At 38.7% G+C, this 26187-nt stretch overlaps 1 protein-coding gene across 7 annotated transcripts in view; it reads right to left on the bottom strand.

The window, feature by feature from the left end:
* Nucleotides 1-26187, bottom strand: part of F8 (coagulation factor VIII) — a 166848-nt gene that overhangs the window by 31176 nt on the left and 109485 nt on the right. For all 7 annotated transcript variants that reach the window (XM_085684580.2, XM_085684583.2, XM_085684579.2 and 4 more), the window contains one exon: nt 15077-15232. In XM_085684580.2, coding sequence (XP_085540706.2) covers nt 15077-15232 — 156 coding nt within the window. The remainder of the gene's footprint in view (nt 1-15076; nt 15233-26187) is intronic.

Genomic DNA, 26187 nt, shown 5'->3' with positions numbered 1-26187 from the left:
CCCACATTGGAGCACCGGACTGATCCCCCCAAGATCCAAATGAGGAGCAGAAGGAGGAAGAAAATGACGAAGGACTGCGAGGGATGCTATCACCCACTGATACAAGGGGTCGGATCTAATGAGAGTTTACCAAGGCCAGTTGGACTGCGACTGAACGAGCACGTGATCCAACCAGATTCTCTGAATGTCGCCGGTTTTTCTGAATGTGGCTGGCCCGGAGTCTTTCTGAGAAGCCATTGACAATGTCACTGGGACTAGTTTCCTCTGCATATACTGGATTTTTGGGATTCAGTCTGTTTGGATACTCACCTTCCTGGACCTAGAGGGAGGGGGGACGATCTTGAACTTCCCACAGGACTTGAAACCCTGACTGACCTTAAGGACAAAGAGGGAGAAGGAGAGGGAGGGGGCGGAGTGGGAGGGTGTTGGGAAGAGGGGCGTAAATGGAAACTTTTATAATTTAATAAAATTACTTAAAAAAAAAGATCAAAGTATGGTAGACACACTAACCAGTCAGAGATCACTTGTCATGAGCCTTGTTCAGGAAATTTGCTACATCAAAAGTTTCTGCCTCTGTTTCTGAGCTCAAGCAGTAGTGGAGTTTCCAGTTTCTCCTGCCTGTGACACTTGGCCAAAGTGAAACTCACAGTGGAAATGTCTTATCCATGTAAATGCATGTGACATATTTGCAACTGAAAACAGCTTGGTGCCGTGCTTCATAAGAACTTCTTATCTGGTCCCCTACAGACTCTTCTTTGGAGTTTGAACAGGCCTCTTTCTATAACTTTAAAATGGTATCTCTGAATTCTTCAATCTCTTTAACCCTTTTAATTCATTCTGTAATCTTCATGTTTGTTTATTATTGTGGGAAGTATCAATATTTTTCCTTGATAATTAATACTACTATTAAGATTAATAACTGATAATTAATATTACTAGTTAAGATAGAAATAAAAGAACCCATTTTCCAATAACTAATTATCAAGGTAAATTGGAACTACTTGCCAAACCATAGTCAATAAAACCAATATAACTTCTGAATTTATTTATTCACTAAATTGTGACCTTGTAGAAAGATAGAAAAATGTCCATCTAAGTTTCTAACACAGCATCTTCATGATGGGTAGGCAAGGAATTAGAGCACTGGCAGAGGAGAATCTTAAAACTTTCTAAGGTCAATGTATTACAAAGCAATCCTTAAATTATTTTTTACTGCTTGTTTAAAAAATGAAATGAAAGAGTAATTTGGAGGCCCATGTTAGCCACAAAACTAAAGGGTGGACTGATGACAAGTAATATAACTATCCATTTCTTTCTGGCCCCAAATTAGCAGTAGCTGGAAGGCAAACTTGTAGCAATTAAGTTTGGTTAACTGTCTCCTATCTCAAACATCCATGCTGAGTTTTGAACCACATAGAACATCCTTTAACTGACTGCAAAATTACACCAGAAGCAATAGGATGAAGTTAATTTATTCCTTAGGTAGCCTGAGGAGGTAGAATACAGTTTTCACACTCATCAATCAAGTTATCCTCGGCAGAATGCAATTTCAGGCCTATTTCAATAAAACCCTTAATAAACAAAGACTTGATACAACTTGGTTCTTTGCTATTTTCCTACATGGCTTGCCTTATTCTTTCTTGCAGGATATAATATCCTTTCCCTACACCCTGGCTTCATTAAAGTTTCCTCAACATTTCTTCTGGTCTCTTTTAATCTGAGAAGGTACTCTAGGAAAGGTGTCCCTAACCTTAGACCATACCACAAAGAATTGAAGTGAGTCTTTCTTTTTTAAAATTTATTTATTTATTAAAAATTTCCACTTCCTCCCCACCTCCCTTTTCCCTCCCCATTCCCTCCTTCCCCTCCCTCTCCAGTCCTAAGAGCAGTCAGGGTTCTCTGCTCTGTGGGAAGTCCAAGGTCCTCCCCCCTCCATCCAGGTCTATGAAGGTGAGCATCCAAACAAACCAGACTCCCACAAAAACCAGTCCATGCAGTAGAATCAAAACCCAGTGCTATTGTCCTTGGCTTCTCAGTCAGCCTTCATTGCCAGCCACATTCAGAGAGTCTGGTTTGATCACATGCTCCATCAGTCCCAGTCCAGCTGGCCTTGGTGAGCTCCCATTAGATCAGTCCCACCGTCTCAGTGGGTGGACACACCCCTCACAGAGTCTCCAATTCTCCCTTAATAGTAGGCCCTTTAAGGGATAGAACCTAAGTCTGGCATGATGTCACATATCTTTAATTCAAACACTCAGGAGACAGAGGTTAATAGGTCTCTGAGTTTGAAGTTGTCCTGGTCTACTTCCACTTACAGAATCCAGAACAACCAGAGATACACAGTGAATTGAGAGAGAAGAAGAGGTGATAGAGAGAAGAAGAGAAAGAACGTAGTAGGACATTGGGGGGCATTGTCCTCAAAAGGAATTGAGGTAGTTCTTGTGGAATTATTTTTCTCATAAAAGATTAAGTTGTCATAAAAGAGAAAACCTCGTCTTGAATGATTCTCTGATTTCTTATATTGCCATATGATTTTTCCCTCTCATAGATGCTTCTACTATTGTGGTGCTAATTTGCCATCTGGATCTCAACAGAGCTGCATAGAAACTAATGCCATGACACTGAACCTTTAGAAGTATGAACTAGACATATATTTTGTATTTATAAAGTACTGAGCTCTTGTCGTTTAAATGTGAATGTTCTTCAGACACATTTATGTTTGGAACATTTGGTCCCAGGCTGGTGGCACAGTTTTGGAATATTTCAGGAGATTTGGGAAGTAAAACCTTGATGCAGGAAGTAAGTCACTGGGGGTTGGGCCTTGACGTTTATTGTAACATGAAGGCCTGCTTGTTGGTGTATCTGTCCCCACAGCTGGCAAGCCCCAAAGAAAATCACACACAGGACTCCATAAGATTATAAACTGATTGGCCCATTAGCTCAGTCTTCTTATTAACTAATTCTTACATCTTACGGTAACCCATAATTCTTGTCTGTATTAGCCATGTGGCTCAGTACCTTTTCTAGCTGTCAGCTCACATGTTGCTTCTTCAGTGATCTGGGCAGGAATGGAGGAAGCACTTTCTCCTCCCAGAATTCTCCTGCCCTCCTTGCATCATTTCCACTTCCTGTCTGGTTTTCCCACCTACACCTCCTGCCTGGCCAATCAGTGTTTTATTTAAAAGATGATTGACAGATTACAGACAATCTCCTGCACCAGTTTATAGCTTGTCCTTACTTCTTGTCTGCTCTCTTCTTCCTGATAGAATGTTATTAGTAAGACAGAGGGTTAGTATCCTAACCGCATAAATAAGTAAAAAACAAACCAAAAAAAACCCCTTATATTTGGAGAAAACAAACATTCAGTGTCCCCACCTTTAATTCTAGCATTCTGGAGGCAGAGACATGAAGATGACTATGAAGTAGAGGAGTGGTTCTCAACTTGTGGGTCACAATCCCTTTGGGGTTACAAATTGGATATCCTACATATCAGATATTTATATTATATTTTATAAAATTAGCAAAATTATAGTTATGAAGCATCAATAAAATAATTTTATGGTTAGGGTTACCACAACATGAAGAATTGTATTAAAGGGTCACAGCGTTAGAAAAGTTGAGAACTATTGATTTAGAAGCTAGCTTTGTCTACATAATGAGTTTCATGCCAGCCAGGGTTATATAGAGAGACCCTGTCAAAAAATTTAAAAAAAAAAAGAAAATTTAAAAACCATTAAAAAAGAATTAAAAAACCCTTAATTTAAAAAATGCAGTATATAACTAAAATAAGAGTTCTCAAAAAATGAAACAGAAATTCCAGAGAGACATTTTTTAAAATGATTTATTTAACATTTTTATGTGCATTGGTGTGAAGGTGTTAGATCCCCTGGGACTGGACTCTCGGACAGCTGTGAGCTGCCATGTGGGTGCTGGAAATTGAATCTGGGTCCTCTGGAAGAGCAGTCAGTGCTCCTCACCGCTGAGCCATCTATTCAGCTCCCCAGAGAGACATTTTTAAAAACGTTCAACACCCTAATTATGGTGTCTCCTCTGCCAGGTGCTCTGGGAATCCAGTTGAAGAGAGGGAAGAGGGATTATATGAGCAAGAGGGGGATCAATAACATGGCAGAAAAACACAGAGAGCTGACCTGAGCTTGTGGGAGATCAGACTCTGAACCAACAGCTAGAGAGCTGGCATGGGACCAATTTAGGCCCTCTACATCTGGGTGACAGTTGTGTAGCTTGGTCATTTGTGGGACACCTAGCAGTGGGACCTGTCCTTGACACATGAGCTGGCATTTTGAAAGCTTTTTCCTATGGTGGGATGCCTTGTTTGGCCTTGATGTGGGGGTGGGGAGGAGGAGCTTGGTCCTGCCTCACCTTGATATGCCAAGCTCTGTTGATTCCCAAGGGAGACCTTAGCCTTTTTGAATAGAGATGGAGGAGTGGATGGGGGTGGGGTGAGTAGAAGGGTGGTGAGGGAGGGAATGGGAAGAATGGAGGGAGGGGAACTGTGGCTGGTATGTAAAATAAAATAAATAAATAATATAATAAAAATTCACATATAGGAATAAAAAATGAAAGTTGATTAAAAAAGGACATATAGACCAATGGAATCAAATTAAAAACTCTGACATTAATCCACTCACCTATTAACACCTGATTTTTGATGAAGAAGCCAAAACTGTACAATGGTAAAATTAAAGCATCTTTTTTAAAAAAATTAGATTTTTTAAAAATTATCAATCCATGTTCCCACTTTCTTCTCTCCCCCCATTTCCTCCACAAACCCTCCTAATCCTCAAAGAGGGTAAGGCACATTGCTTTGTGGAAGGTCCAAGGCCTTCCCTAATATATCTATGGTGTGAGAGAATTGTCTGTATTCTGTCAATCATGTTTTGAATAAACGCTGATCGGTCAGACAGGAAGTATAGGTGGGCCAACCAGACAGAAAGTAGAGGTGGGGTGATGAAAACAGGAGTATTCTGGGAAGCAGGAAGCTCCCTCGGCAGTCCAGCCCAGACCAGCTAAGAAACAACATGTGACTTGCCCCACTGTGAAAGTTACCGAGCCATGTGGCTAACATAGATAAGAATAATGGGTTAATATAAGCTATAAGAGCTAATAAGTAGCCTGAGCTAAGGGGCCAATCAGTTTATAATCTTATGGAGTCCTCTGTATGATTTTCTTTGGGGCTTGCCGGCTGTGGGGAACTGGGCAGGACATAAAACCCAACAAGCAGGCCCCTTCATGTTACAGAATGGCGCCCACATGGATAACTACATCCACAGAAAGTCTGAGAAAGCTTGGGAAAGAATAGAGTAAAACATATTTTCTTAGTAGCTGCAATTTCTTGGGTCTATTCTGCTTGTTAGAGGCAAGCAAGCGTTCTCATCTAAGAGAGGCTTCCTGACTCAACTTTAGCTGCAAAACCCTGTAGCTCATTAAGAGGTCCTGCCATGAAACACTTAAATGGTGTTGATGAAAAGCTGACCACAAGCTTTTCAGTTTTCCGCCATAGCAGGAAAAAAGCTGCGCCATTTTAAAATGCCAGATTTTTGGGCCATCCTGCCGGTGCAAACTCTGACTCTTTGAGGCAGGTGGTCTGACTACAGAGAGAGGATTTGAGTGTTGTCTGTGGACATACTGTTACAGCTTGCTTGCTGGCAGGGACCTTGAACCACCACAGAGTTGTGGCAATAAAAATGGCTCTAGCAGTACCTCTACCATGAGGCTGGACAGCTAAGGAATGGGCTGGATCCAGCCATCAAAGCCATGGCTTAAAGACTCATGTAGTCAAAAAAAGAGAGATATACAGTAAAGAGAGATTCAAAGAAAAAAAAACCTTCTAAATGGTTTACAATGTGTTAAAAATATATGCAGGCTTGAAAAAAGGTTTAAAGTTTTTAAAGTAAAGAAGAAAAGAGAGTAGTTGGGTGTGGTGGTACACACCTTTAATTCCAACACTTGGGGGGCAGAGGTAGATTGACCTCTGAGACTTCAAGGGGCAGAGGTAGACTGACCTCTGTGACTTCAAGGTGTGGTAGCACACACCTTTAATCCCAGCACTGGGGAGGCAGAGACAGATGGATCTCTGTGAGTTCAAGGACAGCCTGGTCTACAGAGTTATTCCAGGACAAAGATATACAAAAAACCTGTCTCAAAAAGTAAATGTAAAAATAAAAGAAATAGAGGTTAAAGTAAAGCCACATAAAGATGGAAAATATACAAAGAATCTTGATACTGTATGCTGTTATGCTCTCTTTGAATTGTTTGAATGCTGAAGAAGGAGCAACAGCTGCTAAAAGATATTTACTTATAAATGCTGCTGAATTAATCCAAGATAGGTATTTTGAAAATACCTTGGCTTCAAAATGGAAGTCAAAAAATATGTTACTTTGGAGAAGATGTTTTGCTTTTGTTTCCTCAGGAAATGAGAGGCTGTGGATTCATTCTGAGTTAAAAAAAATCCAGTTTGATTAAGGAAGACAACCTGAGAAATCTCTGGTAGGAACAGATGGCCCAGATGTCTGAGTTCTACATCCAGAACATATTCAAGACTGCTGTCTGAGATGATCAAGACTCACAGGATACTCCAGTCAGGACTTGATCATAATTCTAAATTTTCTTTAGGTTCCCATAAGATTATCAGCACCCCCAACCAGCCGGAAGTAGCCTGGAAAACTATGCCAACATTCCCAAAAAATGGACTATGAATATTTTCCTTTGTTTAAAAGAAAAAAGAGGGGAAAGTAGTGTGGGAGAATTGTCTGTATTCTGTCAATCATGTTTTGAATAAACGCTGATTGGGCAGGCAGGAAGTATAGGTGGGTCAACCAGATAGGAAGTAGAGGTGGGGCAATGAGAACAGGAGTATTCTGGGAAGCAGGAACCTCCATCTGCAATCCAGCCCAGACCACTGAAGAAACAACATGTTACCTGTCCTGCTGGTAACAATGGGTTAATATAAGCTACAAGAGTTAATAAGAAGACTGAGCTAATGGGCCAATCAGTTTATAACCTAATGTAGACTCTGTGTGATTTTCTTTGGGGCTTGCCAGCTGTGGGGTACTGGGCGGGACAGAAACCCCAACAAGCCAGGCCTCCTGTTACATATCTAGACTGAGTAAGGTATACATCCAAAGAGAATAAGATCCCAAAAAGCCAGTACATGCAGTAGGGATAAATCCTGGTGCCACTGCTAGTGGCCCATCAGTCTGCCCTATCCATGCAACTGTCAATGACATTCAGAGGGACTAGTTTGGTCCTATGCTTGTTTCTTCCCAGTCCAGCTGGAGTTGGTGAGTTCCTACTAGTTCAGGTAAACTGTTTCAGTGGGTGACTCTATCATGGTCTTGACCTCTTTGCTCATATTCTCATTCCTTCCACTCTTCAACTGAACTTTGGAAATTAAAGCATCTCTAACAAAAATGGTGGTGCCATAACTGGATGTCAACAGATCCATATTGATTGCCATGCACAAAACTCAAGTCCAAGCAAATCAAAGACTTCAGCATAAATACAGTTACACTGAAGCTTATAGAAAAGAAAGTGGGAAGTACGCTTGAATGCATTAGCACAGGAGACCACTTCTTAAACATAACACCAGCACACAGACACTGAGAGCAACAAACAATAAATGGGACCTCCTGAAACTGAAAAGCTTCTGAGGCAAAGGACATGGTAAATAAGACAAAATGACAGCCTGCAGAATGGGAAAAGATCTTCATCAACCCCAAAGCTGACAGAGGATTGATCTCCAAAATATATAAAGAATTCAATAAACTAGACATCAAAATACCAAATAACTCAATTTAAAAATGGAGTACAGAGCTAAACAGAGAATTCTCGACAGAAGAATCTCAAATGACTGAAAGGCATTTAAAGAATTGCTCAACATCCTTAGTCATCAGGTAAATGCAAATCAAAATGAATCTGAGATTTCATCTTACACTTGTCAGAATGGCTAAGATTAAAATCTCTGATAACAGCTTATGCTGGAGAGGATACAGAGTAAGGGGAACATTCCTCCACTACTGGTGGGTGTGCAAAATTGTAGAACTACTTTAGAAATCAGTATGGTGATTTCTCAGAAAATTGGGAATCAATCTACCTCAAGACCCAGCATTACCACTCTTGGGGCATATACCCAAAGGATGTTCCATCATACCACAAGGACACCTGCTCAACCATGTTCATAACAACATTATTCATAATAGCCAGCACCTAGAAACAACCTAGCTACAACTGAAGAATGAATAAAGAAAATGTGGTATATTTGCACAGTGGATTATTACTCAGCTGTAAAAAACAATGACATCATGAAATTTGTAGGCAAATGGATGGAACTAGAAAAAAAATCATCCTGAGTGAGGTAACTCAGACCCAGAAAGACAAGTACTAGATGTAATGCAAAGGATAACCAGACTAAAACCCACAGTCCAGAGAAGTTAGTTAACAAGGAGGACCCTAAGAGGGATGTATGGATTACCCTGGGGAAGGGAAATAGATGAGATATCCTTGGTAAACTGAGGGTTGGGGATGGTAGAAGGGAAGGGATGGGGGTGAGAACATGAGTGAATGGGACGGTAGAGTTGAGGGAGGGATGGAGTGGGAAAGCAATGAAAGAGACATCTTGATAGAGGAAGCCATTATTGGGTTAGGGAGAAAACTTGTGCTAGGGAAATGCCCAGGAACCCACAAGAATGACCCCATCTAAGACTCCTAGAAATAGTGGAGAGGGAGCCTGAACTGGCCTTTCACTGTAATCAGATTGGTGACTACCCTAACTGTCAACATGGAACCTTCATCCAGTAACTGATGGAAGTAGATGCAGAGATATAAAGCCAAGCACCAGACCGAGCTCAAGGAAAAAGAAATGTTCAACATTCATAGTCATCAGGAATATGCAAATCAAACCTACTTGCCAAGGCAAGAACTCCTCCAACAATCTAAAAAACAACATGAAAACACCACATCCCAACGACCCAACAATAGAAGGACCTGAACCTCTTAATTCAGAAGAAGTGGAAAAAAGTGCCATTATGAAAGCAATAGAGTCCCTTAAACAGGATATGAATAACTCCCTTAAAGAACTGGATGAGAAATACAACAAAAACATTGAAGAAATGAGTAAAGAAATGGATGAGAAGTATAACAAAAAGTTCGAAGAAATGAGTAAATCCGTGAATGATACACTGGGAAACCAAGAAAAAACAATCAAACAGGTAATGGAAACAGTTCAAGAATTGAAAACTGAAATGGAGGCAATGAAGAAAACACAAAGCAAGGGCTGGCTGGATATGGAAAATCTAGGTAAATGAACAGAGACTACAGAATCAAGCATAACCAATAGGACACAAGAGATGGAAGAACGAATCTCAGAGTCTGAAGATACCATAGAGAAAATAAATGCTCTGATCAAAGAAAACAGCAAATCCAACAAATTCTCATCACAAAACATTCAAGAAATCTGGGACACAATAAAAAAACCAAATCTAAGAATAATAGGGATTGAAGAAGGAGAAGAACTGCAGATCAAAGGCCCAGAAAATATATTCAACAAAATTATAGAAGAAAACTTTCCCAACCTAAAGAATGATATTCCTATGAAGGTTCAAGAAGCATACAGAACACCGAATAGACTTGATAAAAAAAAAAATCCCCTCGCCATATAATAATCAAAACACAAAACATCCAGATTAAAGAAAGAATATTAAGAGCTGCAAAGGAAAAAGGTCAAGTAACTTATAAAGGTAAACCTATCAGACTTACACCGGACTTCTCTATGGAAACCATGAAAGCCAGAAGGTCCTGGATAGAGGTACTGCAGAAACTAAGAGACCATGGATGCAAGCCCAGACTACTATACCCAGTCAAGCTATCATTCACTATCAATGGAGAAAATAATAATAACCGGAGTCAACAACCACTGGTCATTAATATCACTTAATATTAATGGACTCAATTCACCTATAAAAAGGCACAGACTAAGAGATTGGATATGAAAACAGGATCCAACATTCTGCTGTTTACAAGAAACACACCTCAACCACAAAGACAGACATCTACTCAGAGTAAAGGGTTGGGAAAAGGTTTTTCAAGCAAACGGACCTAAGAAACAAAGAGGTGTGGTCATTCTAATTTCCAACAAAATTGACTTCAAACTAAAATCAATCAGAAGAGATGGAGACGGACATTTTATACTCATAACAGGAACAATTCATCAGGAGGAAGTCTCAATCCTGAATATCTATGCCCCTAATATAAAGCCTCCTACTTATGTAAAAGAAACACTTCTAGAACTCAAGGCAGTCATCAAACCACAGACACTAATAGTAGGAGACTTCAACACTCCTCTCTCACCAATGGACAGGTCAATCAGACAGAAACCTAGCAGAGAAATAAGAGAATTATTGGAGGTATTGAATCAAATGGACTTAACAGACATCTATAGAACTTTCCACCCAAATAGGAAAGAATATACCTTCTTCTCTGCAGCTCATGGAACCTTCTCGAAAATTGACCACATACTGGGTAACAAAGCAAACTTCCACAGATACAAAAAATATTAGTAACCTACTTTGAGATTTCATCTTCTATAAATAAGAATGGCTAAGATCAATAAAACAAATGATGGCTCATGCTCACAAGAATGAATTGAACATTCATGCATTCTTGGTTGGGAGTGCATAGTGGTATAACCACTATGGTAATCAGTATGGAAATTCTTCAGGAATATGGGAAATGATCTATCTCATAGATCCTATTATATCACCCTTGGGCATATACCCAAAGGAATCTTCATCCTTCCACAGAGAAGTATGGTCAACTGAAGCACGAGTAATAAATACTGAGAGACAGATATTGGGGTTCAACCTGAAGACTGACAAAGCAAAACAGCCAGCCACTGGCTCTTACCTCTACCTCAGTCTGAAAATGTTGATCCTTCCTCCCAGAAACCTCAGAATGAAATGGAGACTGAGAACTGTCTCCTCCCATTTTATAATCCTCTCTAGTTCTTGGATTAAGGGCATGCATCTCTACCACCTGGTTTCTAAGGCAAGATAGTGAGGCTACTGGGATTAAAGGTGTGCATCATTGCTGCTTGGTCTGTAAGGCTGGCCAGTGTGACTGGTTTACTTTTCTAAATTTCAGGAAAGCTTTATTTATTAAAATACAAATGAAATGCCTCTACAGTCAACCATGTTCATTGTTATTCTATTCATAATAGCAAAAAAAAAACCCAACAAAACTGGAAACAACTTAGATGTTTGTCAATGGGCTAATGAATAAAATAAAATGCCTCCTAATAATATTCTGCTATACTAATATAACAGTGCTTTGCTCAGCCACCATCAGAGATGCTTTCTCTTGCAGAAGATGAGAACAGGAATAGAGATCCGCACAGTCAGAGAATTGGGTAGAATAGGAAACTGTGGAATACTAAGCCCTAAAAGGGATGTCTCCATCAAATCCCTCCATTCAGGGCTCAGAAAATGCTGCCAAAGAGAAGGCAGACAGGGTGAAAAAGACAGAGGGATGGAGGACTTCAAGGAAACAAGGCTTTCTAAATCAACAGAATCAAAGCTCATATGAACTAACAGAGACTGGGGCAGTGGGCACAGGGCCTGAAGGGGTCTGAATGAGATGAGAAACTAGAGCTGAAAGGAGAAGTGGACACATGCCCCCATTCCTAACCAAGAAGCTATCTCCAACTGATAATCATTTGTAAATGAAAATTTAGTTTATTCCAAGGGAGTCTCATTGAGGAAACAAACTATTTTTTTAAGTTGTGAGGCAAAATCTAGGATCTTTTCTTTTTAATTTTTTAAAATTTTTTTTATAAAAATAAAGCAAACTATCTTTTTTCATTTTACATAAAAATCCCAGTTTCCACTTCCTCCCCAAACAAACTATTCTTAAAAGTAGTCTGCATCCCCAGCAGTAGGTGGCCAACAGAAAATAAACTCGAGGCATCTTTAAAGATTCCTATCTCATCATGATGTTACAGGGCTTTAAAACATTTTATTTTATTTTCATTTTTATTATGTATACATATACCTATATTATTTCTCTTTTTAATTGTGCAGGTTGTTTGCATATATATTATTCCTTCTAGTTTTGTGTTTTTATGGGATTCCTAAGAATGCAAAGGAATGGGTCTCTGTGTCTATATCCTTTACTTGTGCCTTTTCTTGGGCTATTTTCCTTTTATTTGTTTGTTTTGTCCTACTCCAATGAGTTAGTTTTTGTTTTATCTTATTATATTTTATTTTATTACTATACCTTAGAAGCCTGTTTATTTTCTAATGAGAGACAGAAAGGGGATGATCCATATGGGAGGGGAGGTAGGGAGAAACTGGAAGGAATAATGGTAGGTGAAACCATAATCAGTATATATTATATGAGGAGAACTATTATAAATCAAATGAAAAAAGAAATCAAAAAAGAAATTAAAAACTTTATAGAATTGAATGAGAACGAAAACACAACATATCCAAACCTATGGGACACAATGAAGGCAGTTTTAAGAGGCAAATTCATAGCACTAAATATCTCCATCAAAAAAATTGAGTAATCTAATATTTGTAACTTAACAACAAAATTGAATTCTCTAGAAAAACAAAAAGAAATAATAAAAAGAGTATATGTCAAGAAATAACTAAATTCAGGGGTGAAATCAAAGAAATAGAAACAACATCAGACCCGGTGCCCTGTCGTCTGAGTGGACAGAGTCCAGTGGGGTGATGGCCACCATTACAGTGAACAAGTATGTTGTTGAGAAATGAGAGAAGAGGAGGCCTAGAATGGTTCATGCATGGAGGAGAGAAGCTGAAATGAAGATGCAATAGTAGTTGATGTGAGATGTCCTTCTGTATATGTGTTGCTTTTATTAGTTGATGAATAAAGCTATTTTGATCAATAGCTTAGCAGAATAAAGTCAGGTGGGAAATTCAAACAAAGATAGAGAGAGTAGGTGGTTGCTGAAGGAAAAAGTCATGTAGTTGCTGAAGGAAAAAGATACCACAACATTACCGGTAAACCACAGCCTCATGACAATACATAGATTAATAAAAATATGTTAATTTTATATGTAAGAGCTAGCTAGAAATATGCCTGAGCCATTGTCCAAACAGTGTTGTAATTAATATAGTTTCTGTGTGATTATTGGGGTCTGGGTGTCCGGGAAAGGAAAGTGCAATCTTTGTCTACAGGCAGTAAGGAACAGACTGATATGGGTGATTTACCCTGCTAAAAGGGGCCATGTGATGTCCCAGTTATATGCTGCCACCGAGGGCCATCTCTGATTCTGTGGACTTACTTCAGCTGAAGTCTGTGTTGATGTCTGTGACTGGTGTTATCACCAAAGGCTATGTGGATGTCTGTGGTCTGGGCTACCATTTCAGGCCATGTTGGTGTCAGAGAGCCCCACTGTCTCCAGGGTCATATTATCTTAGTGGCCTGCACTGCTACCCAGGGCCATAGTGAAGTCTTGACCCAAACTGCAGCAGAGGGCCATGTCTGGGTCCTTGTCCCTACTGTGTCTGGGATCTGTGTTGATGTCTGTGGCTTGTGTTACAACTGCGGGTCATGGGAGAACTGTCCCTGTGACCTGGGCACCAGAGACCTGGTCCAGCCCCTCCCTGGCTACCTCAGTGGAAAAACTGACCCCAGTGGCGTGGGACCAGGCAGAACAAAAACCTCCTTCTACAAATGATTATTAATGACATAGTGTTATATCCACAAATCAGTGCCTTGCTCAAGCCTCATCAGAGAAGCTTCTTGTAGTAGACGGAAACAAACACAGAGATCCACAACTGGACAATGCAGAGAGTGAAAGACTTTGAAGCACTCAGTCCTAAACGGGGCATCTTTATCAAACCCCTTCTTTTTTGTGTGTTTCTTTTTGTAAGAGAAGAAGAGATAAAGAGAGAATGTTTAGTTGGGTAGGGAGGGAGGTGAGAGGATCTAAGAAGAGTTGGGAGAGAAAAAACCACATGCTTAAAACATGTTGTATGAAAAGATAGGGATGTAAGTGCTAGCAAAGTATTTGATAAAATTCAATTATAATTACCAACAATATAGAAATTGAAGAATTTTTTGAGAGGAATTCTTAATATGTAGATCTGACCTGTCTAGAACTAGCTATGCGGACTAGTCTGGCCTTGAACCCAAAGAGATTCAACTGTCTGTCTCCCAAGTGCTAGGATTAAAGGTGTGTACTAATATGCATGGTTAGAAGGAAACTTTTTATACATAATAAACAGTATTTGCTTAAAACCAACAGTAAACATATGAAACATGGGATATAATTCCATTTCAAGAACAAAGCAGGCTTATTTGTGTGTATCTTTATGTATGAATCACAACACATTAGAGCAATTACTGTTTTCTGTTTACCAGGTCTTGCCAGCATTATGTATCTTATAAATACAATAGGTGCCACTGGGGTGTTTTTGTGACATGCTAAGTGATATTTTGGCACTTGTTATTCCAACTCTGTAACTCTTCTCTTTAGCTTCTGTGTCATACCCACCTATATCCTCAGCATATGGAGAATATTATAGTCTGAGTATGAGGGAACAGAACTTTGCATTGGAGTAGTAGTCATATAAGTAAAAATGAAAAAAAATGGAAGGAACATAGAAATAAAGAATTGTGATGCATTTCTGGTACAGCTAATCAGGGATATAAAATTAGGGAAGTATAGCCAACAATGTTAAAGATTTAAGTCTGTTTGTTTAATTTTCTCAAGCTTACCTCTAGAGAATAAATTTCCAAGGTTTTCTCATTCTTTCATGTAAAAGACAAATCTTAACTTCCATTCATGTTTTTGACTGACAAACTAAAGTCTTTCATGTACAGAGCCTTCTAAGAAAATTCACATTCTCATAATACATGTCTGCATTTCTATCAGGTATGAAAGTATTAAAAGTCCAACTTTTTTGTTTGTATGTCCATAAGCATTCATATTAACCCATAGGAAGAAAGTTCATTTTTGGAGCTTGTAGGCTGCAACATCAAAAGCTCTTTAAAGTTTTCATACCCTCTCTTGGAAGAACTAATTACATACCATTAAAGTTCCAGTGGAATTCCCTCGATAACTCAGCCACTTCTTTCCATCAAGACTATACATGATGATAAACTGAGAGATGTAGAGGTTGGAAAATTTCTGACGAGCACCCTGCGTCTTGATGCCATGAATAATCATTGGAGTCAACAGATCTACCTACCAATGAAAACAACAACTTACTTTAATTTATTATATTAGACTCTTAAAATAATTATTTATTATTATTAATTATCCACTTAGGAAAACTCTAATGCTACAAATTACCTTGCATGTTTGGAGAAGCAGGCAATGTTGAAATATGAACATGTATGTATTTAAAGCCATGGAACATATGGTAGGAATGAGTAGGAAAGGTATTTATTGAGTTATTTATTTTCTGGCAAACCAGATCACTTTCAAATCATTGAGTCATCTTCATAATCCAGAATGGCATAATGTTTTACCAATACTTCTGCACCAGCCAAAATTAATTTCTTCCCCTTCCTAGACCAGCACTATCACTGTAATACTATTAGGAATAAACCATTGCACCTCTTTCAAATGTTAATTGTAAAAATATTTTTCTTGCTAGGTCTTCCCCAACTCAAATTTAGTACTGCTTTATCTGTGCTTCTACTTCATGTTATATATAATAACTTCTGTAGTAACATTTCATTTGTATTTTAATAAATAAAGCTTTCCTGAAGATCAGAGAGTAAAACAGCCCTACTGGCTAGCATTACAGAGCAGGCAGTGGTGATGCACACCTTTAATCCCAGTAGACACACTAGTTTGTTATAGAAACCAGGTGGTAGTGGTGCATTCCTTTAATCCCAGAACTAGGGAAGATTATAAAACAGGAGGGGACAGCTCCCAGACACAGTCACATTCTGAGATTCCTAGAGGGAGGATCACCATTTCAGACTGAGGTAGAGGTAAGATCCAGTGGCTGGTTGTTTTGCATTTCTAACCTTCAGGTTGAACCCCAATATCTGTCTCCAGGTTTTTATTAATTGTGCTACAAACTTCACTCTAGAAAATTATTGCACTACATTATAAAAATGCTTTGTTTGTCTTCCTCTCTTATTGGACTGAGATCCTTCTTATGTCTCTGTTTATATGTAAAGTGAAGTTAATATTGATTTCAAAGGATCAAAGATGTAGTATGATGAATCTAGCAACTAATACATACTAGGTAATAAATAAATGTCCCCTCTAACTCTGGTATTCGACATAGTAGTATGTAAATACTAATGCTTAGAAAAAGCTTTAGAATGAATGAGTGAATAATGGCAGAGTGGTAAGAAATGATAAGTTCCTAAAGAAAGAGAACTGAATGACCAATAAAATGCATGTATGCATGGCAAGAGATATAAGTTAATGGTTTAGTAAGCCAGCAGCCACAATGACACACACCTTTAATCACAGCAGTCACACTAGCTTGCCATAGAAACCAGGCAGTGGTGGTGCACGCCTTTAATCCCAGTTCTGTAGGCCCATATTTCTATGTGGTGTGGCAGCCAGGTTCTGAAGCCATAGGCCCACCTGAAGTGGTCACATAGACCTGCAGACAGCCTGTCATTACTCTCAACAATAGTCAGGATTTTTTGTTATAAATGTATATCTTTTGTTATAAATGTAGTTCATCTGGGTAGAGGTGTTTGCTGAAGCTGATGACTTAATTGCAGGTGCTGTCCCTAGCCCTGCATTCCCAGAAAGAGAATATTAATGAGGTATCCCACCTCAGTTGAGTGGGGGGAATTAAGAGATGTTTTGAGATAATAAATGCGGGTAGCTCTTCAGGATGGGGACAAGCCTGAGATGCCCTTCCCTGATGACCGTGTAAGCTGTGTCTGGTTATTCCTGCGCCTCCGTGCCAGTACAGTTAGGGAAAATAGTTTACTATGTAAGGGCGCACAGGCCCTGACACAGTCCTAGAGAGGATTATTATACTGGAGGAGCCAGCTCTCATAGACAGTCTCATTCTGTGATTTTTGGAGGCAGGATCACCATTTTCAGACTGTAGTCCAGGTAAGAGCCACTGACTGGCTGCTTTGCTTTTCTGACATTCAGATTAAGCCCCAATTTCTGTCTCTGAGGTTTTATTAAGTGTGCTTCATCTCCCAGATCAGTATTTCTGGTTGAATATACTCTATTTTTCCTCTAGGTACTATGGTATAATAAAAAAAATACCATATTTAAGAATCAACATTTTTCCAGAATTCGTTTTTACTACTTCTTTATGTAGAGTATGAGAGGTTTTTGTTTGTTTACCACTTGCTAATGTATTTTTTAATGAGTCTAAAAATTTTTTGCCAGTCTAACTATATTCTATGACTGATGGATGCTTGGTTTATCTACTTCTACTTTTTTCTGTGTCTCTTTTAAGTTATAACTGGTACTGTTATATTTTTTAACAGTTTAATATGTAAAAAGTAAACAACTTCACCTATGTATGAAGCCAGTTATTTCAGTTTGAGTATAAATAGATATGTCTCTATTGGGAAGTGAGTAAGGTGTTCATAAGTTCCATGGTATGTTATGTCAGTTTTCAGGCAAAAAACAATGCGAACATGACAGCTACATAGCTCAGAGTGGCTGTCAATTACCTGTATTGCGTATTGCTTTTCAAGCCAGTTCAAGTACTTGTGTACCTGTGGGTCAGACTGTTTTATACCTTTTTTGTTTTGCCAGCATAACAGATGCTTATATGAACTCCCTTCCTTGTAAACATCTCCCTAAACTCCCACTTTGTTTATCTGTTCAAAGTGGAACAGATGACATCAACTCCCTTAAGATGCAGTATTCTGTATCTTAATAAAGATTGAATAATAATGCAATCAAAGGGATTTGTAATTGGTTGAATCACCACATTAACCATTGAGAAATGACTATCAAGCTAAAGTGGCTATTGTGCACATTATATAATATAATGGTTCACATAGGATGCAAGAGCCCTGGCTCAGCTACTTTTTGTGGGTGTGACTTGTAATGCTATATAACACCTCTGTGTTTTGGTGTTCTTAACTGAAATGATGTTCATACTAGCATCTAACTCATAAAATTGTGGTGATAAGGATTTACTAGCTTGTTTTTTGTTAAGCACATATTAAGGAAGTCTGTGTCAATAATTTGATCATGACTTTGCTAGAGCAGTGAAAAAAGTTCACAGATGTATTTAGTAATTGATGTAAAATTGAGAAGAATAGGAAATACTTTGGGACACAGAAGCTCTGCAAGTTAAAGCAGTGGGCCAGACCTAGTAATTGGAAAGTTAACAGAATATGTCATTCAGAGTTTATTATTTCCTGTTTGGGGTTCTAAAAGGGACCATAACTTGTGTTTGGTCAGAGAGACTGAGTTGGCATTTCCAAGCTCTCCTCAGCTGCTATGTGTCAAAGGAAAAGACCCCTCTCCTTCAAAATATTTCACTTATCTGTCTTTGAAGGGGTCATGGGCCTGATTGATCTTAGGTTAAATGATATTATTTTGGGGTGTGTTTAGTTAAAGAAAATGCCATATTAAGATGACTTTTATGGGCCAGGTACATGGATCATTGAGTAATATATTAGTTGTACAAGCATGAAGATCTGAGTTTGGATCCTTAGACACAGAAACTGGGGCAGCCACTCTGGGAACAATATAGAGGTTCCTCAAAATCTAGAAATAGTCCTCCCAGAACTATCATATAATCCAGTTATACCATTCTTGGGCATATTTCCAAAGGACTCTATTTTATACTATAGAGATGCCTGTTATACATCCACGTTCATTGCTGCTCTACTCACAATAGCCAGGAAAAGGCCTAGATGTCCATTGTCTATCAGTTGACAAATGGATAAAGAAAATGTGACAATTCACACAATAGAATATTATATAGTTGTTATAAAAATGAAATTTTGACATACTGAAGCAAATGAATGAAGCTAGGAGCAATCATTCTAAGTGAGGTAACCTAGATCAGATAGAAAGACAGATATTACTTGTTTTTTCTCATTTGTAAATGTTAATTTTGAATATTCAGAAATATGTGGAGACTGTTTTCCTCCTACTGGGTTGCCTCATACAGCCTTAATATGAAGGTTTGTGCTTAGTCTTATTGTATCTTGTTATGCTGTGTTTGGTTGATATCCCTGAGAGGCTTGCTCTTTTATGAAGGGAAACAGAGGAGGAGTGGATCTGGGGAAGAGGGAAGGTGGGGGTCTGTAAGGAGAGGAGGGAGGGAAGGTGCAGTCAGGTTGTATTGAATTGTATGAGAGAAGAATATATTTTAAAATAATGCTGGACTGAATGCATTTTCTGCATTATGATATGGCTACAAGTCTATGGGGGTCAGGGAGTGGAAAATTGTTGTTTAAATAAGAATGGCTCCCATAGGCTCATATATATTTGAATGCTTGGTCATCAGGGAGTGGCACTGTTTGAAAGAGATTAGTAAGTATGGCCTTGTTGGAGAAGGCGTGGTCTTGGAGGAAGTGTGTCATTGGGAGTGGGCTTTGAGATTTCAAAAGCCAGGCCTAGTGTCACTCTTTTCTACTGCCTGTGGATCCAGATGTAGAACTCTTAGCTATTATTTCTCCAGCACCAGTCTGCCTACCTGTTGCCATGCCCCACACCAAGATGACAATGAAAGAAACCTCTGAAACTATAAGCAAGCTTCAATTAAACATTTTCCTTTTTAAGATTTGCCATGTCCATGATGTCTCTTCACAGAAATAGAACATTAAGACACCTATTTTACTGTAGAAGATATTATAGAAGATACACACCCACATACAGAGGGGGGGAGGGAGGGAGGGAGGGAAAGAAAGGGAGAAAGGAGGAGAGAGAGAGAGAGAGAGAGAGAGAGAGAGAGAGAGAGAGAGAATTAAAATGGAGTTACCCTACCCTACAAGGAGCAACAATGCTGCTACTGGATTCCACAGATAACAAATTAACACCCCAGTGCTGGGAATGGGTTACTTATTTTGGAGTTCTTAGTCAATAAGATCACATAGGTTGCCAAATATTATAGGCTATTGCCAATGCTATTGTGCTATTGTTTACCCTCTTCGAACTTGATGGTAAGACCCAATTGCTGAAGACACCATACATTTGAGCAATAGAACATGGAAAAATCAAGCTGGCACTGACCTGGAAGCTTCATCCATAGTGGCTAATTTTCATAGTGCAATAATTTTCTATGCACACTGCTAGGGGATAAAAGCAGTTAAAATCTTATCCAACTATGAATCCTGTAAGCTACAATAATGACTGATCTGGCAAGATACACCCACTGGTGTAATAATGACTCAAAGGTTATTGAAGTGACCAACTACTTTCTGCTTGAATCTAAGACATGGAACCCATACCTGACACTGTTAAAGGGTCCAAAAACTTGTGGTTTGATAAGTGATAAGCCCTTGGGGAGAACTCAATACTATTATTTTCCTAAATGGACAAAGTATTAAAATGACTCCTAATGATTTATTGCTGTATTCATAGCTCAGAGTATTTCTTTCTTCTTGAAGTATATGACGGTTAACACAAAGACCTCTGGTGGTTTGAAAGAAAATGGTCCCCAAAGGGAGTGGTACTATTAGGAGGTGTGGCTTGTTGGAGATATGTATCACTGTGGGAGCAGGCTTCGAGGTCTCTTTTGCTCAAGCTTCCCTTTGTGTGACATTCAGTTGACTTTCTGTTGCCTGCACAATGTAGGACTATATTACTCCAGCACCATGTCTGCCCACACACTGCCATGCTCCCCATCATGATGACAATGGAATGGACTGGACCTCTAAAAATATAAGAGAGCCAACCCAATTATATCTTTTCTTTATAAGAGTTGCTGGTGTCATGGTGACTCTTCACAGCAATAAATATCCTCACTAAGACAACCTCGAACTTGTTATCATGCAAAGAATAAAAGAATGTGGAGTACTCAGCCTTAAGTAGGACATAAATATCGAACACCTCCTAAAGGTCAGGGATTTTTGTGGAAGATGTAGTGGGAAGATAGTAAGAGCCAGAGTAGTTGGTAACAATAAGGGGATGTTTTCCAAATATAACAGGGTACTTACACATATGAACTCAAAGCTATTGTAACAACATGCACAAGGCCTATATAAGCTCCAGTTAGAAAAAAAGAAACCAACATGGGTGATGATAGGAAGGTGGATACAAAATCACATCACTAGCTGATGGGCTTTTAGCATTAAATAGCTGCTGGAAGAAGGAAAGCCAGCATTCTTCAATGGAATAACACCTAATAGGTTGAACATTCACAGGGAAGATCCGGCTCCCAAGACTAGCTAGACAATACAAGCTGGACTTGAAATACAAAGAAAAAAAGAATAAATCTCAAAAGTTAGGTGGAAAGGTAAGGGAGAGTGGAGAGGCTGGTTATGGAAGGAGTTGGGAGTGGAGGTTAAATATGTTCAAAATACATCATATGAAATTCTTAAAGAATTAGTAAAATATTGTTAAAAATAACATGGAGTGTATCAGACAAATACAACTGACATTCACCCCTGGTCTCCACATATTCTATGAATAGGTGTACACATGCATGTATACACACACATATATACCATATATACACTCACATGAACATTAAAAATAAAAAGATAAATCTCATGTTCATTTTTACATATTTCCATTGGTCAGGGCTGCTCTAGAGGAAATAGCAAAGTGAGACAATCCGAAAGACTGTATGCATTTTAAAAAGTTGAGCTGACCTGCCTCTAGTATTACTCCATCCTAGTTTACCATATTGGACTATAGTAACTAGGTGCTTCCTAATACCCAAGGGATATAAAATTCCTGAAAAAAAGAAAGATTTAATTTAACAAAAGGAAGCTACAAAACATTTGCTTTTAAGGTAGAAGACTGAGGTATCTGTTTTGTACAAAAATGAAGAGCACTAGAAGACTCAGGGGCACCTACTCAGTTAGAGATATATTATCATAGAATATAGAAAACAGTTGCTCCAATAATGAAGGGACTTAAGAGGTGAGTGAACAGCCACATGGCTGGACACTCCACTCTCTATGACCTCCCCAGTGGGACAAAACCAAGGGGTTCTTCCCCAACTCCCTTGGCTTTTCTAGCCAGTCTGCAGGGAGTTTCCTGTGGCTAGCCCCCCCCCCCCCGCCCCCGCAACCCATCCAGCCACCATCCAAACTACTAGCTACACCCTGGCCCCAAACCTGCCAATTCTCCTGCAACCTCAGTGGAACTCTGAAAAACAGCTTGCTCCAATACTAAGGGGACTTAAGAGGTGAGTAAACAGCCATGCAACAGGATACCCCACTCTATAGGACCTCCCCAGTGGGACAAAACCCAGGGGCCTATCCCAACTCCCTCAGATTTTCTTGCCAGCCAGTAGGGAGTTTCCTGTGGCTAGGCTCCCCCAAAATGCAAACCCATCCACTGGACCCTCCAAGCTACTAGTCACACCCTGCCTAAGAGCTGAGAGCTTGTTATAATACTGAGGAGACCAAGAGCTTGCTAAACACTGGGAGGATTAAGAGAGAGCACCAAGAGAACAGGCCTCATTTGAAGGAAGAGATGGGTAGGTGCAAATGCAAGAATTCCTCCAACAACCTAAAAAGCAACATGGTAACACCAGAACCCAGTGGTCACACAACAGGAAGACTTGATCATCCTAACCCAGAAGAAGTAGAAGATAGCAACTTTAAATGTAACTTTATGAAAAAGATGAAGACCTCTAAAGAGGAAGTGAAAGACTCCCTTAAAGAAATGAAAATCTCTCTTAAAGAAATGGAGAAGACAAACAAAAAATTGAATGAAATTAATAAACCCCTCAAAGAAACCCAATAAAAACAATCAAACAGGTGAAGGACCGAGTTCAAGACTTAAGACTGAAAGAGAGGTAATGAAGAAAACACAGACCAACGGAATTCTGGGTATGGAAAATCTGGGTAAATGAGCAGGAACTACTGAGACAAGTATAACCAACAGAATATAAGAGATAGAAGAAAGAATCTCAGTCAATGAAGAGGATATAGACTTATTTGTCTAAGAAAACATTAAATACAACAAATTCTTAACAAAATATTCAGGAAATCTGGGATGCCATGAAAAGACCAAACCTAAGAATAATAGGGGTAGAACTAAGAATAATAGGGGTAGAACTAAGAATAATAGGGGTAGAAGAAGAAGAACTCCAACTCAAAGGCCCAGAAAATATACTCCATAAAATTATAGAAGAAAACTTTCCCAATTTAAAGAAGGATATTCTTATGGAGGTAAAAGAAGCTTACAGAAAACCAAATAGATAAGATAAAAAAAATCCCCTCGCCATATAATAATCAAAACACAAAACATATAGAATAAGGAAAGAATATTAAGAACTGCAAAGGAAACAGGTCAAGTAACATTTAAAAGCAAACCTATCAGAATTACGCTTGACATTTCAATTGAAACCCTGAAAGCTAGAAGGTCCTAGGTAGATATGCTGCAGACACTGAGACCATGGAAGCAAGCCCAGACTACTATACCAGCAAAGATTTCATTCACCATTGATAGGGACAACAAATTCTATGACAAAAACTTATTAATACAATACATATCCACAAACCCAGCCTTACAGAAAGTACTTGAAGGAAAACTCCAACCCAAGGAAGCTAACTAAACCCACAAAAACACAGACATCTGATAGCCTCCCACCAGCATAACCCAAAGAAAGGAAATACACAAACACTACTACTGAAAAATAACAGGAGTTAAAAAACACTGGTTATTAATATTGCTTAATATCAGTGGACTCAATTCACCTATAAAACGACATAAGCTAAGAGAAAGGATACAAATCAGGATCCAGCCTTCTGTTATTTACAAGAAACACACCTCAACCTCAAAGACAGAAACTACCTCAGAGTAAAGGGTAGGGAAAAGGTTTTTCAATCAAATGAACCTAAGAAACAAGTGAATGTGGCTATCTTAATATCTAACAAAATTGATTTGAAAATAAATCAGTCAAAAGAGATGGAGAAGGACATTTTATACACATAACAGGAACAATTCATCAAGATGAAGTCTCAGTCCTGAATATCTATGTCCCTAATATAAGAGCACCCACATATGTAAAAGAAACATTACTAGAACTCAAATCACATATCAAACCCCACACACTAATAGTAGGAGATTTCAACACTCCTCCCTCACCAATGGAAAAATCAAACAGACAGAAACTTAAAAGAGAAATAAGAGAACAAACAGATGTCATAACTCAAATGGACTTAACAGGCAGCTATAGAACATTTCACCCAAACACAAAAGAATATACCATCTCCTCAGCACCTCATGGAACCTTCTCTAAAATTGATCACATACTTGGTAACAAAGCAAACCTCCACAGATCCAAAAATTTGGATTAACCACCTGTGTCTTATTGGATCACCAGGGATTAAAGTTAGAATTTAACAACAATACTACCCTCAGAAAGCCTACAAAATCATGGAAATTGAAAAGTCAACTACTGAACCACCACTGGGTCAAGGAAGAAATAAAGAAAGAAATTAAAGTCTTTCTTGAATTGAATGAAAATGAAGCACAGCATACCCAAACCTATAAAACACTATGAAAGCAGTGGTAAAAGGAAAGTTCATAGCACTAAATGCCCACATAAAGAAAACGGAGAAAGCTCACATTACTGACTTAACAGCACACCTGAAAGCTCTAGAACAAAAAGAAACAGACTCACCAGAAGGAGTAGAAGGCAGGAAATAATCAACCTGAGAGCTGAAATCAACAAAATAGAAGCAAAGGAAACAATACAAAGAATCAATAAAACAAAGAGCTGATTCTTTGAGAAAATCAACAAGATTGACAAACCCTAATCCAAACTAATTAAAAGGAAGAGAAAGAACATCCACATTAACAAAATCAGAAATGAAAAAGGGGACATAACAACAGAAACTGAGGAAATTCAGAGACTCATTAGGTCTTACTACAAAAACTTGTACTCCACGAAATTGGAACATGTAAAAGAATGGACAAGTTTTTAGATTAATACCATATACCAAAATTAAATCAAGACCAGGTGAGCAATTTAAATACACCAATACGCTGTGAGGAAATAGAAGTTGTCATCAAAAACTTCTCAACCAAAAAAAGCTCAGGGCCAGATGGTTTTAGTAAAGAATTCTACCAGAACTTCCAAGAATAGCTAATACCTAAATTTCTCAAAGTGTTATACATAATAGAAACAGAAGGGACATTGTCAAACTCTTTTTTATGAGGCTACAGTTACCCTGATATCAAAACCACACAAAGACTCAACCAAGAAAGATAATTACAGACCAATCTCACTCATTGTAGCATGAAGAGGCCGGGCCTGCTTGTTTGGGTTTCTCTGTCCTGCCCAGTTCCCCCAGCTGTTTCGTCCCAGAGAAAAATCACCCACACAGGACTCCGTAAGTTATAATGCTGATTGGCTCATTAGGTCAGGCTTCTTACTGGCTAACTCTCATATCTTGATTAACCCATTTATCTGATCTATTTTAGCCATGTGGCTCAGTACCTTTTTCAGTGGGGCAGCTCACATCCTGCTGCTTCGGTGATCTTGGCAGGAGTGAGAGGAATCAACTTCCTCCTCCCCAGAATTCTCCTGCTCTCCTTGCATCATTTCCACTCTGGTCTGGTTTTCCCACCTACACCTCCTGCCTGGCCAATCAGCGTTTTATTTAAAACATGATTGACAGAATACAGACAATTCTCCCGCACCAACTCATGAGCATAGATGCAAAAATTCTCATTGAAATACTGGCAAACCGAATCTAAGAATCATTAAAAAAAATCATTCATTATGATAAAGTAGGTTTCATCCCAGAGATGCAGGGCTAGTTCAACATACAAAAATCTATCAATGTAATCCATCATATCAAAAAACTGAAAGAAAAAAATCGTGATCATTTCATTAGATGCTGAAAAAGCATTTGACAAATTCTAACACCCATTCATGATAAAGGTAAGAGAGATTAGGGATACAAGGATCATATCTAAACATAATAAAAGCAATATCCAGCAAGCCGACAGCTAACATCAAATTAAATGGAGAGAAACTCAAAATGATCTCATTAAAATCAGGAACAAGTTTGCTCACTCTCTCCATATGCTTCAACACAGTT

This window comes from Myodes glareolus, chromosome X, assembly GCF_982192425.1.
Source record: "Myodes glareolus chromosome X, mMyoGla1.1, whole genome shotgun sequence".
NCBI classification, from domain to species: Eukaryota; Metazoa; Chordata; class Mammalia; order Rodentia; family Cricetidae; genus Myodes; species Myodes glareolus.
Note: the sequence above shows the minus strand (reverse complement) of the source record. Positions and strands in the feature narration are given on the sequence as shown.